This window comes from Odocoileus virginianus, chromosome 2 (genome assembly GCF_023699985.2).
Source record: "Odocoileus virginianus isolate 20LAN1187 ecotype Illinois chromosome 2, Ovbor_1.2, whole genome shotgun sequence".
NCBI lineage: Eukaryota > Metazoa > Chordata > Mammalia > Artiodactyla > Cervidae > Odocoileus > Odocoileus virginianus.
This window is the reverse complement of record NC_069675.1, coordinates 58,107,779-58,128,002: the sequence shown is the minus strand read 5'-3', so window position 1 is coordinate 58,128,002 and position 20,224 is coordinate 58,107,779. Positions and strand designations below refer to the sequence as shown.

Below are 20,224 nucleotides of genomic sequence, written 5' to 3'. Positions count from 1 at the left end.
AAACTCTTATTAAAATACCTTTTAAACTAACTTGACAAGTACATCTGAGCTCTCTTTTGGAGGCGTTACAAGAAATAATAAAGCTTATTATCTCTATGGAACCATAACAGTGGAATCTCTATTCTTCCTTGCTTTTTCTTTTTAGCACTTATTTGAGCTACAACATATGTTAACATATATTTAACATACATTACATATTTATATTATCTAACATAGTATATATTTTACACACATTAATTTTTATTCTTTCTCTCTCACACGCACATACACACAAATAGAAACTCCATGAGGAAGAGATTTTTTTTTTGCTTTATATACCACTCTATTTCCAGGACCTAGAACAGTGTCCAGCACAAAATACATACTCAGTGAATTAACCGCTACTGAATGAATGAATTCTGGTTCATTTAATTTGAAAGCTTCAGATATATTGTAAGATGATGTCAAATAAAGTGAACTGCTACTGCCTGAAAAATGTGATGTCTACTTATCATGAATTTAGGTTTAAAAGAAAATTTCTAAGAACAATTTTTTAATCATATAGATGAGTATACAGAGATCCCATGAGAATGACTTAGTATATATTTATAGTAGAATATCTCTTAAATGATCTGAATGTCACAGAGAATTGGCCAATTAAAGGGAAAAATCATAAATATTGATAACAAACATTTTAATTTTATTTAATACATATTAATATGTTTCATTCACCAGTTTTCATGGCCTCTTCTTAGAGTATAACTTTGTTGATCATCTCATATAATCAACAGTTATAATGCATCATTAGTGTATTTTCAATCACTTATTTTAATTAATTTGTATTAGAGTATAGTCCTTTACAATGTTGTTAGTTTCTGTGGACAGCAAAGTGAATCGGCTATACACATATACACATACACTCTTTTTGGATTTCCTTCCCAGTTAGGTCACCACAGAGCACTGAGTAGAGCTCCCTGCACTACAGAGTAGGTTCTCCTTGTTGCTGTTGTTCAGTCTCTCAGTTGTGTCCAAATCTTTGCGATCCCATAGACTACAGCACTCCAGGCCTCCCTGTCTTTCACCATCTCCCGGAGTTTACTCAAAGTCATGTACACTGAGTCGGTGATGCCATCCAACCATCTCATCCTTCTCCTCTGTCATCCCCTTCTTCTCCCGCCTTCAATCTTTCCCAGCATCAGGGTCTTTTCAAACGAGCCAGTTCTTCACATCAGGTGGCCAAAGTATTAGAGCTTCAGCTTCAGCATCAGTCCTTCCATCGAATATTCAGGACTGATCTCCTTTAGGATTGACTGGTTTGATCTCCTTGCAGTCCAAGGCACTCTCAAGAGTCTTCTCCAGCATCACAATTCAAAGGCATCCATTCTTCGGCGCTTGGTCGTTTTTATTACCCAGCTCTCACATCCATACATGACTACCAGAAATCCATAGCTTTGACTAGACGGACCTTTGTTGGCAAAGCTATTTTTTAAATGTCTCTGCTTTGTAAAATGCTGTCTAGTTTTGTCATTGCTTTTCTTCCAAGCAGCAAGCGTTTTTAAATTTCATGGCTGCAGTCACCATCCACAGTGATTTTGGAGCCCAAGAAAATAAAGTCTGCCACTGTTTCCATTGTTTCCGCATCTATTTGCCATGAAGTGATGGGACGAGATGCCATGATCTTCACTTTTTGAATGTTCAATTTTAAGTCACCTTTTTCACTCTCCTCTTTCACCTTCTTCAAGAGGCTTTTTAATTCCTTTCTGCTTTCTGCCATAAGGGTGGTGTCATCTGCATACGAGATTATTGATATTTCTCCCAGCAATCTTGACTCCAGCTTGACTCCAGCCCCGCAATCTTGATTCCAACCCAGCATTTTGCATGATGTACTCTGCACATAAGTTAAATAAGCAGGGTGACAATATACAGCCTTGATGTACTTCTTTCCCAAACTGGAACCAGTCCATTGTTCTGGATCTGGTTCTAACTGTTGCTTCTTGACCTGCATACAGGTTTCTCAGAAGGCAGGTAAGGTGGTCTGGTATTCCCATCTCTTGGAGAATTTTCTAGTTTGCTGTGATCCATACAGTCAAAGGCTTTAGCACAGTCAATGAAGCAGAAGTAGATATTTTTCTGGAGTTCCCTTGCTTTTTCTATGATCCAGTGGATATTGGCAATTTGTCCTCTGGCTCCTCTGCCTTTTCTAAATCCAGCCTGAACATCTGGAAGTTCTCGGTTCACACACTGTTGAAGCCTAGCTTGAAGGATTTTGAGCATTACTTTGCTAGCATGTGAAATGAGCACAACTTTGTGGTAGTCTGAACATTCTTTGGCATTGCCTTTCTTTGGGATTGGAGTGAAAACTGATCTTTTCCAGTCCTGGAAAACTCCTGAGTTTTCCAAATATGCTGGCATATTGAGTGCAGCACTTTCACAGCATCATGTTTTAGGATCTGAAATAGCTCAGTGGGAATTCCATCACCTCCACCAGCTTGTTCTTAGTGATGCTTTCTAAGGCCCACTTGACTTCACACTCCAGGATGTCTGGCTCTAGGTGAGTGATCACTCCATCGTGGTTATCTGGGTCATTAAGATCTTTTTTGTATAGTTCTTCTGTGTATCTTTGCCACCTCTTAATATCTTCTGCTTCTGTTACATCCATACCATTCAGGTTCTCCTTAGTTATCTATTTTATATATAGTATCAATCGTATATATTTGTCAATCCCAATTCCCAATTCATCCTACCTCCCTCTTCCCCACTTGGCAGCCCTAAATTTGTTCTCTACTTCTGTGTCTCTATTTCTGGGTTGCAAATGAGTTCATCTGTATCATTTTTCTAGATTCTACATATAAGCAATTCAGTCACCTTTAAATGAAAACAAGATGTAAGGACAAAAGAGAAACATCTGAATGCAAAATCCTTTCAGATTTTCGTAAATTTTCCCCCAATTTTTTACAGTTGCATTTCCACACCAGATTTAACAGCAGTTTCTAACAACTCACTTCTATCAACTGTTTCTAAAGCATTTTAACAGTTTTCATGAAATAATTCTTCAAACTGATAGTTCACTGGCCTAGGAAATATCTAATTAAATTATATAATTACAACAACAGGCCAACAGCATTATAACAGGTCTTGTAAGGGTCAAAAACAACTTACAACTCACTTGGGAGAGGTGTGTATATAAGTATGTCAGGAAGTAGTAGCCTACTAACCATGTTGACACATGTGGGATTAAAACCAGGAGGTCTTGTGGATCGAATGAAAAGTATGAGTAATCCATGTAAATGAAGTAGAGATTGACGAGAAGAGTTTCTACTGTAATGACATATGGATCCTTCATATACTATCTGTCACTAGAGTCTACTTTCTAAATTTTTCTTCAATATAGTTAATGGATGCTTCTGTAATTCTGCTCTTAAAAATAATACTCCTTTAAAGATATGGAGTTTGACTAGATCATTCATTTACTCATTCCTTCACCAAACTAAATGGAGCACCTACTGTACAGAAGGTGTTATATTAAAAAAAACTGTAATGGATAAAGAAATAAGTGGAATAGAACTTCTTCCCTATTAAATTTACTTTGCCAAGCAAGAGCCCTGTTAGCACCTCAGAAAACTGACCTAGGTTTTTCCAGAACATAACACACATGCCCAATTCTAGTCTATCTTCCAGTTGAAAATATAACACTTTCTTTTGTTTTGTTTTAGGTTTAATTATATAAACTCATTCTTTCACATTAAATAGTTCACTATTTATGATGGCTGTCTTAATTTAAAGTATGTAACTTAGTTATGTTCTCCATCAAGTTGATGCATTTTAAAGAGTTTAGTCACAATATTAATGCTTTTCCCCATGAATTAAGAGTAAAACAATTTTACCATACTTAAGAAGTCTGGTAACTTTAACCTATGTAAATAGCCTATGTAAATAATGGATACATTTACTATTTACCTTTTTCTGTTTAAACTCTTAAAAAATATACATTATGCTAGTCAAATAGGTCAAATCCCATAAATGTCTCTTAAAAAAAAAAAACTGCTGTAAAAACAGGTAAAAGTCAACAATAAAAAAATCATAAATTCATCTAATAAACTATCTGTTATTTTCTTGCAGTAGGCTCCTAGCAGTCATCACTATTATTGCTGTCACTATGATTAATAACTGAGGAATTGTGTGTTCCTCCCACATTCTAAATAATTTTACTTTACTTCAGATTAGCTCCTCAGCACCTAGATTTCCCTAAATTTTCACCATCTCTTTAAATATGGTGATTTTTGTTTTTTTAACACCCACAGCTGAGAAATTAGGTTTCTACTAGAAAAGCTAATGTCTTCCTTTACATAAAAGGGAGTTGAAACCACAATTCAATATTCTTTCTTTCTAATCTGGCATAGGAAATGACTATTATAGCAACAAGTGTAGGGGGAAAGAACTGTTGTGCTAAAAAAGTTCAGAATAGGAAACTTGCAATAATACTCCCATTCACTCCAGAAATAAAAATATACAGAAAATACTGAATATATATGCCAATATTGACTTTTAAAGAAAGATATAAACTAGGGAGTTATTAACTGATTCCAAAATGACATGCTAGATAACTTTTAAATATTCATTCCCCATGAACTTGAAAACAAAAAACTTGATCTATAAAGAGATAATATTTTAAAAAGTTTATAAAAATATTCCTATTGACGGAAACAAAGTCATGGACCTAGAAAATCCCTATGATTTAGTAGAAACCTTTCATTTTACAGATGAAGAAATTAAGCCCTGGAAAATAATCTCAAGGTCACCAACTTTGAAGGCACATCAGGATTTATACACAATTCTAATCAATCCAAAATTCATGTCTTCTCTACACTAGGATATGGGAGAAAGGAAAATGCAGTTTTTTTCAAATAAGGAGGCAGAATGACAAGAAGTCAGAAAATCTTTCATCTATTAAAAAGTATAATGATGCCTGGGAATCCACAGATGCAGTGTTCTCTCTGCAACACAACTCAGAGTAAGGTCTCCAAAGTTTTCTGATGACACAGGAAAATGTAATCTCCAGTAAACAGTTCAATTAAAATGTTGGTTTTATAAAGTTTTTAAACAATATGAATAATAGTTAAAAGTCACCTATATTATTTTTTATTAGATTTTTGTGAATCTAATTTAGCAATAAACACTAGGAGAGAAGAAATGCTAATGTATTTTATTTTCCATTTTCCTACTATCACCATCCCCTCCTCGATCACTTTAGCAATAAATAGGCAAATCAGCTAAATAAACTTCTGAGCTTATATATATTTTTCATAAAAAGGATACAAACATACTCTTCAACTTGAGAAACATATACTCCAATATGGAAAGGACGATTCAAAATATAACTTTTTATCTCATGATCCATTTAAATCTCACTGTCTTAATTTTAGTATACTTCTGTGCTGTGCTTAGTCACTCAGTTATGTCCAGTTCTTTGTGATCCCAGGGTTTGTGGCCTGCCAGGCTCCTCTGCCCATAGGGATTCTCCAGGCAAGAATACTGGAGTGGGTTGCCAAGCCCTCCTCCAGGGTATCTTCCCAACCCAGGTATTGAACCTAGATCTCCTGCATTACAGGCAGATTCTTTACCATCTGAACCACCAGGGAAGCCCAAGAAATATTGTGGGTAGCCTATCCCTTCTCCTGGGGATCTTCCCGACCCAGGAATCGAACTGGGGTCTCCTGCATTGCAGGCAGGTTTTTCACCAGCTGAGCTACTAAGGAAGCCCAGTATTTCTCTATTGACTTTTAAAATATTTTTATAAAATATATAACCCAGAACTTAAATGATTTTTCCTAAAATTCTATAGATTTGAAAGTACTTTGCATCCAAACCTAACCTGTGGCATACAGCTTTTTTTTAAAAACTTCTTTCAGTAACAGCTTATAATCTATTTCTCAGAAATTTAGAACTGCTGTGCTCCTATTCTAAGATTAATCAGATGTATAATAAGAACACCTTTCTAAAAAAATATAAAGTTATTGTTTACATATTTCTACCATTAGTTGCAACCCAAAATTAACAGGCTAATTCTTTAGTACATCAAGTTAACAGAGCTATATAACAAGAGCCATAAGTATTGAAAACTGTTAAAACCATCCACTGGGGAGAAGATTTTAACTCAATGAAAGCTAGCTTTTTGAGGCTGTAACCAATTTCAAGAAATATAAGTCTGTTTGTTTTCAAAACCTCAATGTTACTCCAAGTACAGTGTTCAAACCTATCACTACAGAAAAGTCAGAATTGTTAACACGTGTGAACCTTTAACACAATGACACCAGCTTGACATCCAGTCACCAGAACTCCTTCCACTGTATTTGGACATGATCTCCCTCCCCAGCTTCCCAGATCTTCATGTCTAAAATGGCCCAGGTACTGTTCGAAAAAGTATAAGATTCCTTTTACCACTAAAATATAAAACAAAATCACTCACAGAAAGGAAGAACATGCTGTTTTATAAAGCATGTTATAAAACGGTTACAAATATATTTTAGAACTATAATAATGATCATGACAATGATGTCAATGACAATGATAAAAGCTAATATTCATTGCAATTATTTAATCATCACAACCCTATAAATTGATTGCTGAGAAGTTAAGAAACTTACCATAATCACAGAGCTTATAAATGGAAGATCTAGGGCTTGCAATGTGTCTCTCAGACTTCAGAACCCACAGATAAGTTTCATTGCCTGTCTTCCCTAATCTCCATTCAATAAACATTCATTAAACAACTACTATCTTCCTGCAAGTCACCTGGGATTCCATCATAAAATGCAAACTAACTGAAAATGATTATTAAAGTACTACTTGAGAATCCCTCAACCCAAAGAGTTAAAGCATAATTTTATTTTCAAATATTTCTAAGATCATTCATAATTTCATTCAACAAATGTTTAAAAGAGCATTTATGTTATATGAAAAGCACCATGTCAGATGCTAAATAGATAAAAAGATGAACAAGACACGATCCTTCCCTCAAACTCCCAACAGAATACGTAGAACATATACATAATTCAGCATTGATGAGTAATTTTACTTTTATGTTTTTAACAAAAATAGTGGATTGGCCAAAAAGTTCATCTGGGTTTTTCCATAACATCTTACAGAAAAACCTGAAGGAAATTTTTGGCTGACTCAATGTTCACAAATAATTCTGCTATTGGTTATTATTTCACTTAAAAAATTCTAAAAGCTACAAATCACTAATTTTTTATAAGGCAACATTTCTTCTACCACCAAAATGACCCTTAGTAATGTACATAGTTAAAAATATGAAAGGCGGCCAAATTTATAATTAGCTTACATTTTCTATGACAAATGTCCACTCTTTATCTTCAAATTCCTCTGCATGAGGATCCTGTAACAAAAGTAAAATATAAAGCTGAAATACATTTTTTAATCCAGTCAACTCAATTAGGAAAATACAAACAGCCTTGATTTTAGCTTTTTACCAACTTTTTAAAAAGGGAGGGGCAGGATGGTTTTTAAAAGTTTTTTAAAAACTTTCATAATTTATCTGAATTTAAAACATTATTTTTATTAAGAAATTCTCTATCTTACTTAGGTTAATACATATCATTATTTTCCAACATTGCATAAAACAAAAGGAAACCATAAAAATATTTTATGACAGAGGCTATACATGGAATCTAAAAAAGTGGTACAAATGAAGCTATTTACAAAACAGAAATAGAGACAAAGATGTAAAAAACAAACAAACATGTAAAAAACAAAGATGTACCAAGGCAAAACAGAGGGGAGGGATAAACTGGGAGATTGAGATTGAAAAAGACACACTGCTATATATAAAACAGAGAACTAACAAGCACAGGTAGCTCTACGCAATACTCGGTAATGGTCTACACAGGAACAGAATCTAAAAGAGCGACTTCATGTATAGGTGTGACTGAGTCACTCTGATGTACAGCAGAAACTAACACAACATTGTAAATAATCTATACACCAATAAAAATTAGTTTAAAAGAGAAACCCAGGGACAGATAACTTAGTGAGTCAACTATTAAGAAGCACTTTTTGTGTAGTGTTCAGTCACTCGGTCATGTCCGACTCTGTGACCCCATGGACTATAGCCCACCAGGCTTATTTATTAAGATACTGATATCCTTAAGCTGGAATCAAGGTTGCAGGGAGAAATACAATAACCTCAGATATGCAGACAACACCACTCTCTGGCAGAAAGTGAAGAGGTACTAAAAAGCCTCTTGATGAAAGTGAAACAGGAGAGTGAAAAAGTTCTTAAAGCTCAACATTCAGAAAACTAAGATTGTGGCATCCAGTCTCATCACTTCATGGGAAATAGATGGGGAAACAGTGTCAGACTTCATTTCTTTGGGCTCTAAAATCACTGCAAATGGTGACTGCAGCCATGAAATTAAAAGACCCTTACTCCTTGGAAGGAAAGTTATGACCAACCTAGACAGCATATTAAAAAGCAGAGACATTACTTTGCCAACAAATGTTCGTCTAGTCAAGGCTATGGTTTTTCCAGTGGTCATGTATGAATGTGAGAGTTGGACTGTGAAGAAAGCTGAGCGCCAAAGAATGGATGCTTTTGAACTGTGGTGTTGGAGAAGACTCTTGAGAGTCCCTTGGACTGCAAGGAGATCCAACCAGTCCATCCTAAAGGAGATCAGTCCTGGGTGTTCACTGGAAGGACTGAGGCTGAAGCTGAAACTGCAATACTTTGGCCACCTCATGCAAAGAGTTGACTCATTGGAAAAGACCCTGATGCTGGGAGGGATTGGGGGCAGGAGGAGGAGAGGACGACAGAGGATGAGATGGCTGGATGGCATCACCAACCCGATGGGCATGGGTTTGAGTAAACTCCTGGAGTTGGTGATGGACAGGGAGGCCTGGCGTGCTGCAGTCCATGGGGTTGCAAAGAGTCGAACATGACTGAGCGACTGAACTGAACTGAACTGAAGTATTTTGAACTCAAAGTATTACTTGAGGCAAGGTTTTCTTGGTGCAGAGGTTACATATTATAAACATTTGGAATTTCAAAGTACTGCAAAGAATTTCATAACCTACACAAAATGACAAATCTGATGCTGATACCCTCATCTGCCTTCCATCACCAGACACCTGAGAAAGGGTAACAGATCCTACAACCAAATGCACCTTTCTTCTAAATGAATCACACTTTAACCAAGTATTTGGCAAATATTTATTGGCTACTTATTATATAAGGAATTACAGAGGTGTTATATGGATTCAAACATAGATGTCCTTGCTTTCAAAGACAAACACAACTAATCTAAATACATAGATGATGAATGAAATACATGACTTTACTAGAGATTAGAAGACAACACATTTCTTAGAGGAAGGAACAGGAAAAGCTTTACGAGTGAGGAAGCATTTAGACTAGGTGGGATTGTATAGGATTTCCACAGACACTAGAATAAGTAAAGGTGAAAGGTAACAGATGTTAAGACATAAAAGGAAAAGCAGTGGGGTAGCATCATAAGTGCATTTAACGTATTCAAGTTCAACTTCATGTTTTAGAGGTGGGGGAGGGATGGAGGTACTGAGCATGAGAGTATGTGCACATAGATGCTATTCCCCTACTGTGTCTCATGGACCATATACTTCTCATAGGGAAGCTCCTTATTCATGACTGATTCCACTATAGTCTATTATTAACCTTCAGTTTCTAGTGCCACACCTGAGTTTGGGTCCTCATCACTTTGTGCCTAGGCTATTTCAAGATAAAAGTAACTGCAGCACTCTCAGTCTCTCTGCTCTCCAATTAATCTTGTACACAGATTAATTCTCCTAAACCACAGTTCTGACCATGTAAGTACCAACTAAGAGTTTTTTAATGATCCCTACAAGGGATAAATTCCAAACTCTTTCGTTACTTCTTTATTTTTGTTTATTTTTCTACCTTTAAAGTATGGTGACTAGCTGCTTCTGAGCTGTCTTAAGGCAACTATGACAAATCCACACAGATAGTATAAAGACCTGCCAAAAAGGAGTTTATTTGGTGGTGATGGGCAGGGGCAGGCAGGAAAGGGTAGAAAGGAAAAAGAGGTAGAAAACTCTACTTAATACTTATTTCCCCAGCCTGGCCCTGCCCAGGTTTGTGGAGGTTTATGGAGAATGACTACTGTAAATAAAAGTTAAAAGCATTTTTTTCATAAGAGATTTAGGACCCAAACAGTGCTACTTTAGAGACCAAGTAATAGTGTGACACATTGCTTAGGAAAAAGATATATTATTATCCTTCCTGCTTGCCCCCCCACCTGCACCACACCACTGCTGAAGAATGCAGCCTAGCTCTAGTGCAACTTTTACAATAGTAGTGTGTGTGTGTGTGTGTGTGTGTGTGTGTGTGTGTTGGTCAGTCATGTTCAACTCTTTGTGACCCCATGGACTATAGCCCACCAGGCTCCTCTGTCCATGCACTTCTCCAGGCAAGAATACTGGAGAGGGTTACCATTTCCACCTCCAGCGGATCTTCCCAATCCAGGGACTGAACCCAGGTCTCCTGCATTGCGGGCAGATTCTTTACCGTCTAACCCACCAGAGAAGCTTCAATAGTAGTGGTATTAGTGACAATATGAAATATTTGCAAAGCACACACTCTGCCTCAGTCATTGTGTTAAGGGTTTTAATCATCACAACTACTTATGAAATAGGTATCATTTTTATTCCTAGTTAAAAGGACAGAAAACTGAGACCTAAAAAGATGTAGCTTCCCACAAATAAGTGTTAAAATTATGTGCCAATTCTAGGTCTGTCTGACTTTTAGCCATGTTGTTAGTTCAGTTTTATCTCTGCGTTCCCAGGGACCTAGAAAAGTACCTGGAACACGGTAGCTTCTCAAGAAAACTTGATTAATGAATTAATAAATATATGCCTTGAAACTTAACAAATATTGAATAGCACCTTATATATGACATACATTAATTCTCAAAGTTGATGAAACATTTTTTAGAAACACAGATGAAATAGTACCCATAATAGAATAATTTTAATAGGACCAAGGGTCACATCTGATGAGGCAAAGTCACTAAAAAGATGTAAAGGAGCAACAATAATGTTCAGTTTTAAGTTACTTTAAAATGGTATATCTACAAAATTCATTAATTATGTTATTGACTAAACAAAAACATTAGTAATGAAAGTTGCTTTCACCTTGAATCAATTAAGTCTTCCTTTACATCCTGCTCTCTATTTTCTAGCGTCTCTTTTATTACCATTGAACTAAAGAGAAAAAGTAAAACAGCTTAAAGAGCCATTTCCCTTCTCAAAACCCAAACAGGCTTTTTTTCATTTACCAGAAATAGCTATTTTCAAGCTAATTCAACTTTCAAAATCAAGCGTGTAGGCTAAAGAAATTAATTTCTGGTTAAGTCATAGAAAAGTGAAACTTCTTGATAACTTTTTTAATAAGCACTTTGTCTATGAACACACCCCTGTGAATATGAGCAGTTCTTTTCTATTTTGCAAATTGTGAGACTTTACTACAAGTAAAAGAAAAGGGGGAAATATGAAAAAGCTTTCCACTTGAATATTTTTAAATGCTGTTCAAAAATAAGAATTAAAAATTTCCACTTAAATGTTGTGAAGTAATTAGCCTCCAACTAATAAAAATAAATGAAAAAAAAAAGAAAGAAAAAAAAATAAGAATTAAAAATTAATATGAGAGAATGAAAAGCTATTTTGTTTTGTTTTCCTTTTTGGTTCTTCTATTACAATTCTGGGAAGATATGGAGCCAGGAAGATGAAGATATTTAAAGATATTCACTGAAGAGAAATGTGTAATACAGCAAACTGGGAAGGAGGGAGTATTTGAGTTTATTTCCCTACAGACTAACATTTAAAAGACATAAAAGTTCAGTGATAGGATTTGCTGAACATTCTCATTAGTACTTGAAAACTACTTACCTCCTAATCCTCCAAGTAATACATTTCAACAGCCACTTTCAACTCAAAATCACTCAGTTAGTGCATATCCTTTGCCCAAACACATAGCTGTCAGCCATTCATCAGCTATCTTCCAACCCCTTGCTATCTATTATCATTTTTATAAAAGTTGTGTAACTATGTCCATTCACCTGCTTTAACAATAAAAACAGACTAAATCAAAACACAGAAGATTACTTAAAAGTTTTCCTCAAGCATGTCATAGATTCTGCCATGGTAATCTATACTCAGAGTGATTTTTATTACAGAATAGGCCATGTGATGTAAAACAAACCCAAAACCAAACATACAACAACCACACTCCAGGACTAAATCAGTGCGATGGGGCACATTACCTTCTTTAGTCTTAGTTTCCTTATCAGTACAATGGAAACAATTCTAGAACTCCAGGGTTACTTTGAGAATTAAATGAAATAGTACTCTAAAGGTATTGTTGTTAACCACCAAGCTTACTATATCACTTTAGTAGGAGAGGTAGGAGCTTCCAAGGCAGCTCAAAAAGTAAAGAATCTGCCTGCAATGCAGGAGACCTGGGTTTGAGCCCTGAGACAGGAAGACCCCCTGGAGGAAGAAATGGCAACCCACTCTATTACTCTTGCCTGGAGAATTCCATGGACAGAGGAGCCTGGTGGGCCACAGTCCAGGGGCTCACAAAGAATTGGACATGACTGAGTGACTAACACACACAGAAGAGGTATGGATGGGGAGGGGTGGGAGGTTAATAACAGGCTTTTACGACAGCTGACTGAAGGGTAATAGGATGATTCTGATCTTTCCTGAAAAAAAAAGAGCAGCTACAACCTCACGTCTTACTTCTCCCTGGGCCAACAGTGTATAAATAATGTGCATAATCATGGGATGTTATAATGTCAATAACAATAGTATCACAACTGTAAAACACACATAAAGTGTTAAGAATCTTTCATAAAACAGAATATCTATGAAACACAGAGCATTTAAAAGTAGTGTCCCATTCATGGGTTAGTATGTTAACATTCATTATACTGCTTTGTTCTAAATATCTCCTCAGTAGTTCCAGAGCACATCAATTAATATATTGAAATACAAAATCAAAAGTACTTTTTTACACAGTGATTTCACACTTGAAGCCATATAACTTTGCTCTACTTAGATGTCATATCCTATAGTATTTAGTGGATTTTCACAAGTTTATGTTACTAAATTATGCTCAATGAGATGTCCTCCTTCAGTCTATCCTTTTGCAAAAGTAAAGTCAACACAGTTGGATTCAAAGAAGAAATAAAGCATTTGTTCCCTATGCACCACGTTCAAGAAGTGTGAAGCTGAGACATATTTGTCCCCACCATTTTTCTTTTTTTTGAGCAGGTAAGAAATTGGTTAGGAAAGTAATTATTCTAGTGCTTAGTTTTCATATGTGTGAGGACCATTTTAGAACATTAAAAAATAGAGAAGACGTTCAAGAAAAAACATATTAAAAAGTCAGTAAGATATACGAACAGCTATATTTTTTGGATCTGGACTTTAAATTTATTACCAGAATTTTTATTTTAAGCTATAGTATTTATAAGCTATCAATATCAATAAAATATTTATCAAAAATCCATTTTAAATTTACCTTCCTATATTAACATCAATAAAATACCATGTATCAATTAGTCAAACAAGGCTAACAAAATGAGACTCAGGACAAGAATTCCATAAACCTCAGCTTTCCACAGAAAAAGCACTTTAAATTTTCCTGTGGATAGAATGTAGGAAGCAATAAAAGAAGTGTTCCAGTTGATCTTAACTGGAATAAGTTCAAAAAGACCCTCAAATTATTTGGACTTTATAGACCATGAAAACCTTGCATTGTTATAAATTGCTATATCTCTAAAAATAATGCATATTAAGGTCCTTACTGCTCATTAAAGACTCAAGTGTGTAGAACAGTGAATACTAAAATATTCCATCATTTATAACAATGATTGCACAGTAAATCCTATAACCTATAAAAATGGAACTTACCTTAAAAAGTGTCACAGTGATTTCAATGTTTTCAGGAACAGGCCATACGACAACACCACGGTATGGATTTTTTATTCCAGGCTGCCAGCTATGAGCCTACCAACAACAACAAAAAAATGTCTTCAACTTGAAGTACAGAAAATGCAATATTAATAATCTGCAAAGATATATTGACCCTATTTAACTATCCATTAGATCTCTCTCCCTAAAACAAAAATGATTAATCAAATAGAACTTTTCAAGCATCAAACTTGGGCCATAACAGCTGGTGGCTCAGAAGATAATCTGTCTGCAGCGCAGGAGACCTGGGTTCAATCCCTTGGTCAGCAAGATCTCCGAGAGGAGGAAATGGCAACCTACTCCAGTATTCTTGCCTGGAGAATTTCATGGAGAGAGGAGCCTAGCGGGCTACAGTACATAGGGTTGCAAACAGTTGGACACAACTAAGCAACTAACACTTTTATGAAAGTTATATCACACATAAGCTACAGATTACTATCTGTAAAGAAACATTTACCCTCTTCTACATAAACACACACATGAAGATAGAAAAATGAGATGCCTCATATTTTCAAAAGCTATTTCAAATTTAAAGAAAATCTTATCAGGATAAATATTTTAAAAATTACTTTGTGATCTCAGAACTTAAAGGTAAATTCAAATAGATGGGGAAACAATGGAAATAGTGACAGACTTTATTTTCTTGGACTCCAAAATCACTGTGGACAGTGACTGCTGCCATGAAATTAAAAGATGCTTGTTGCTTGAAAGAAAAGCAATGACAAACCTAGACAGCATTTTAAAAAGCAGAGACATTACTTTGCCTACAAAGGTCCATTTAGTCAAAGCTATGGTTTTTCCAGTAGTCATGTATGGATATGAGAGCTGGACAATAAAAAAAGGCTGAGCACCGAAGAATTGATGCCTTCGAACTGTGGTGCAGGAGTATACTCTTGAGAGTCCACTGGACAGCAAGGAGATATCAAACTAGTCAATCTTAAAGGAGATCAACCCTGAATATTTATTGGAAGGACTGATGCTGGAGCTGAAGCTCTAACACTTCGGCCACCTGATGCGAATAGCTGACTCATTGGAAAAGACCTCAATGCTGAGAAACTGAGAGCAGGAGGAGAAGGGGGCGACAGAGGATGAGATATTGGATGGCAACATCGACTCCATGAGTCTGAGCAAACTCCAGGAGACAATGAAGTACACAGAAGCCTGGCATGCTGTAGTTCATAGGATCACAAAGAGTTGGACACAGCTTGAGCGACTAAGCAACAACAAATCAGAGAAAAGTACCCTTGAGAAGGTGACAAGGGCAGACCATAAGGAGGTGAATCAGATAATTTAAACATGGGAAGAGTTTTCTAGGGAGATGGACCAGCAATTGGAAAGGTGCTGAGGCAGTTAGATAACAACAAGGCCAATGTGGCTGGGGCAGAGTGGTTAAAGAGAAGAGCAGCAGTAGACAAGACTAGGGAAATCACGGAGGGCCCCGTCATACAAGGTTCAGGCAGGCCAGCCAAAGATTCTGGCTTGTAATCTGAGAGAGATGAGAAGCCACTGGAGGATTTTAACAGAAAAATGATGATCCAAGTTAAGTTTTTTTAGCTTTAGCGAATCTATTTAGAATAGACTCCAGATGTTTGAGCAAACTCCAGGAGAAACAGCGAAGGACAGGGAAGCCTGGCGTGCTGCAGTCCATAGGGTCACAAAGAGCCGGACACGACTGAGTGACTGAACAACAACCACAACCAGATGTAAGAGAGGAAACAGGGAGGCAATAAAGAAGCTACGCAATAATCCCAAGGAGAGGTGATGGCAACTTGGTTTAGGGTGGTATAAAAGCTGTATGAAGTGATCAGATTCCATATATTTTTTTATTTTCAAGACAGAATCAATAAGATTTTCTGTCTGACTCTATGAAAGAAAGTAGCCAAGGATGACTGTATGGCTTTTGACCTTGAGCAAGTACAAAACAGGAACTGCTATTAACAGACAATGAGATAAAACTGCAGAAGGATCAGGTTTGGAAAATCAGATTAGGAACTTGATTTTATACACATTAAATCTAAGGTGCCTATTAGATACTCAAGTGTAGCTGTTTAACTAGGCAGCTGGATATACCTGCCTGGAGTTATAAATTTGGGAATCATCAGCATACAGGTGATACTTAAAGCTTAAGGATGGATGTAATCCAAAGGGAGCGACAGGAGGGAGGAAGGGAAAGAGACAGAGAGGGAGAGAACAAAGGTTCAAGAACTGAACTCTGGAGCACGACAACAACAGGTCTGGGAAACGAGGAGGAATCAGTAAGGAAAGGTCAGTAAGTAGAAGGAAAACCAGAGGCAAGTGGTTATGAAAGTCTAGTGGAGAAAATATTTCAAGGAGACACGAACAATTATCTGTGCCAAATCTTGGTGACAGGTCAAGAGGATGAGGTCTGGAAAATGACCCCTGGATTTAACAAAGCCAAAGCCATTACTGACTTCACAAGAGCTGTTTCAGTGGAGTGGTGAGGGTAAACACCTGACTGGATCAGCATGGGTTCAAGAAAGAATAGGAAGAAAGACACTGAAGCTAGCAAGCACATTCAACTTCTCTGGGCTATTTTGCTGAAAGAGAAAGAGAGAAATAGGTTAGTGCTAGTACAAGAAATATTGTCAGACCAGAATTTTTTAAGTATGAAAGAAGTACTTTTAGGGTGATGGGAAACACTCAGTTGAAAGGGAAATTTTAATGATGCAGAAGAGAAATAATTCCTAGAGTAATGTCTTTAACAGTGCGAAAGGAGACAGATTGGCTTGTGCTGGGAGCACAGATCATTCTTCCGTAATAACAGAAAAGAAGTTAGAGTACTTGAGTGCAGACGCATGTCAGGGAGCAGATTTAACACATCTGAGAGGACGCTGAGAGGACATCTGAGGACACTGAGACACAGACTTGACCAAGACCACACAGCAAGTAAGTGGCAGAGACTGGATTTGAATCCAGGAAGTGGAACTGAGAAGTGATCAAGATCACAGAAACTTATGTCCATGTAAATCTTATCATATCTTGTTGGTTAAAACACCAGCAGAATACTGTAAGTCAACTATACTTCAATAAAAAATAGAGACCTAACACACCACAGCCAATGGTAAAGAATGGAGTTTTGTTGATTAAAAAACATCTCTAGAGATTCTTCTATTCCCCTGCCTTATTTCTATGCCTGTTTACAGTCCTAGAACACAATTCCACAGAGTAAACAATCTGAATTTTGAAAAGTAAATTGCTGCCATCTTAGATAATCTCTAATTAGAACTCCTCTCTATATGGTCTACATACTTAATTCTGAACACTGTAATTCTCATGTACTCTAACGATAGATCAAGCTATTTCTCTAGTCTCTTCAAACTTCCCGTAAATATATCTTCATAGTCTCCCCATACATTGAAAAAGACTATAATAATTGAATTTTTCTTATTAGTTACAGTAGAAAAGATAGAATTTGAGCAATTCTGAATTTTAAAAAGTAACATCAAAGAATTTTAGACCTGAAAATATCCTTAGGAGATCTAATCAGGTCCAGATCATGAAACTGAGGCAATAAAGAGTAAATGGCTTGCCTGAACCCATAATAATAATCTGTAGGAGAACCAGCTCCATGATTTTCAAGTTCAGGGTTCTTCACCCAACCAACATCACAGCTAGCTCTATTTCTGATTCACACAGTAGTCAAGAAAATAGTCTTCAATCCCTAAGGTCTTAACATTTATATGCATGAGACAGAGATCAAAAGTGTGAAAAGCAGGCAATATGGAGACCAACAAACAACTGGGCAGAATTAGAAGATGGTGATATTAGGTAATTACCTAATGCTGGTCCTCTAAATGACCTCTTTTAGTTCTCAGTCTAGGATCAGGAAATGGTAATTAGACTGCTGAACAAACAAAACTACTATCTGCTTAACAAACTAAAATCTTTTTTCTTTTTTTAAATAAAAAGAGATAGAAGGGTGCTAGTTCCCAAGTTGCTGGTATGCCGCCATTCTATCCCTCTCCCCAGTGAGAGAAAAGGTCCACCTAAGTCACAGCTCTGGCTTTCTGATGTCTTTTTAGTGACTGTACAAACTAGCTATGTTAGGACACAGTAACAATATCAATTAGTCCAGGTTAGTATCTGACAATATCAGCTTCATAATGTCAGCTAATTATTATATATTACAAAAAGAACAAAAGGTCTAATACAGGCAACTAAAAATAGCTGTGGTACTAAACACCTAATTGTACAGATCCATGGAGACAGTAATTTAGGTTCTTAGGAACTTTATTTTTAAAAAGTACCTCATGTTGGCAATCATCAGCACTACAGGAATCCTGGATCAGTTTTTAATCAGAGTAATAGAAAGGATTTCCCTAGAAAACAATTCAGTATAAAACACATACAGCTATTAAATTCCTTAATATAGTTCAGAAAGGCAGGTTATTTAATCATTTGCCAGCATCCTAGTACAGATAATGGTAGAAAGGATGAAGCCATATTCAGTTCCACTCATATAAATTGTTTCACCTTTTAATCATATGAGAGATCCTTTAGCAAAGGCAGACCTAGGGAAAAGGTAACATTTACCAATTTTGACTACTAACTCTATGTCTTATTTTCAAATTATTTTATATCATACCTTATGTAAAAGACCTGAACCTAATATGGAACTAAAAAACCTAATATGGAACTAAATATTCACTTGTTACTTCTGAAATATTTCACTGAATATATATAACTGTCATTTAGTTTTTAAATTAATGATTTTCAATTTATAAAACTTCATCTACCCATACATTTAGGATGTCACATGTAAAGTTGTCTTAGAACTGTCCACATCATGGTCTTAGTCAAAGATCTACCACTACACCCATCCCTTCAAGATACCACAGCATACTGTTAAAGGCTATACAGGTGCACACTGCTATGTTAAAAATGGATAGCCAACAAGGACTTAATATATATAGCACAAGGAACTCTGCTCAATGTTACATGGCAGTCTTGATGGGAGGGGAGTTTGGGAGAGAATGGATACATGTATACGTATGACTGGGTCCCTTTGCTGTCCACTTGAAACTATCATAACATTATTAATCAGCTATCAGTTCAGTTCAGTCACTCAGTTGTGTCCGACTCTTTGCGACCCCATGAATCACAGCACGCCAGGCCTCCCTGTCCATCACCAACTCCTGGAGTCTACCCAAACCCATGTCCATCGAGTCGGTGATGCCATCCAGCCATTTCATCCTCTGTCGTCCCCTTCTCCTCCTGCCCCCAATCCTTCCCAGCATTAGGGTCTCTTCCAATGAGTCAACTCTTCACAAGGTGGCCAAAGTACTGGAGTTTCAGCTTCAACATCAGTCCTTCCAATGAACACCCAGGACTGATCTCCTTTAGGATGGACTGGTTGGATCTTCTTGCAGTCTAAGGGACTCTCAAGAGTCTTCTCCAACACCACAGTTCAAAAGCATCAATTCTTCGGCGCTCAGCTTTCTTCACTGTCCAACTTTCACATCCATACCTGACTACTGCAAAAACCATTGCTTTGACTAGATGGACCTTTGTTGGCAAAGTAATGTCTCTGCTTTTTAATATTCTGTCTAGGTTGGTCATAACTTTCCTTCCAAGGAGTAACCGTCTTTTAATCAGCCATACTTCAATACAAAATAAAAAGTTTAAAATAATTACAACAAAAACACAGCTTATAGCAAGGAGGTAGAAGTGGTAATGCCATCCAAAAGCTGGTGAGGACTTTCAAGCTCTTCTTTTCCTTTGGAATTCTCCCATTTCTTTGTGACTTTAAATTCCTAGTTTGAAAACTAGGTTTAAGGCAACAGACTACCCTGCCATAACTTTTGTCTATTACAGTTTTCCTGCTTCCTTTGTCCAACACTATACTGAAAAATAATATATTTACGCATATACAATTCAACTGCTGCCTGAAAATATCTTTGCTATAAATGCCATGACTTGAAGATAAGAGGTAAGAAAATTGCCTATTGTGATAATTGCTCATGGTAATTATTTGGTCAATAAAAAATGATCTGCAATGGGTTCTTTTTATTTTTAATTACAAAAATAGACATGTATCCAAAGAAAGTGAGCAAAACACTGAGAACTAAACTTTAAATCAAGTAAGGCAATTTGCCTTATCATTATACTGTCTAATCTGTTATCTGGATATCAGTTATAAGTTTTGATCCACCAATATAAAAAAGGTAGATAACCAATCATA

The 20,224-nt window shown here is 36.4% G+C and overlaps 1 protein-coding gene across 7 annotated transcripts in view; it reads right to left on the bottom strand.

Annotated features, from left to right (window-relative positions):
• Positions 1-20,224, bottom strand: part of EHBP1 (EH domain binding protein 1) — a 373,028-nt gene that overhangs the window by 268,250 nt on the left and 84,554 nt on the right. For all 7 annotated transcript variants that reach the window (XM_070480108.1, XM_070480100.1, XM_070480112.1 and 4 more), the window contains exons 4-5: positions 13,963-14,058; positions 7,322-7,375 (exon numbers count right to left, since the gene is read on the bottom strand). In XM_070480108.1, coding sequence (XP_070336209.1) covers positions 7,322-7,375; positions 13,963-14,058 — 150 coding nt within the window. The remainder of the gene's footprint in view (positions 1-7,321; positions 7,376-13,962; positions 14,059-20,224) is intronic.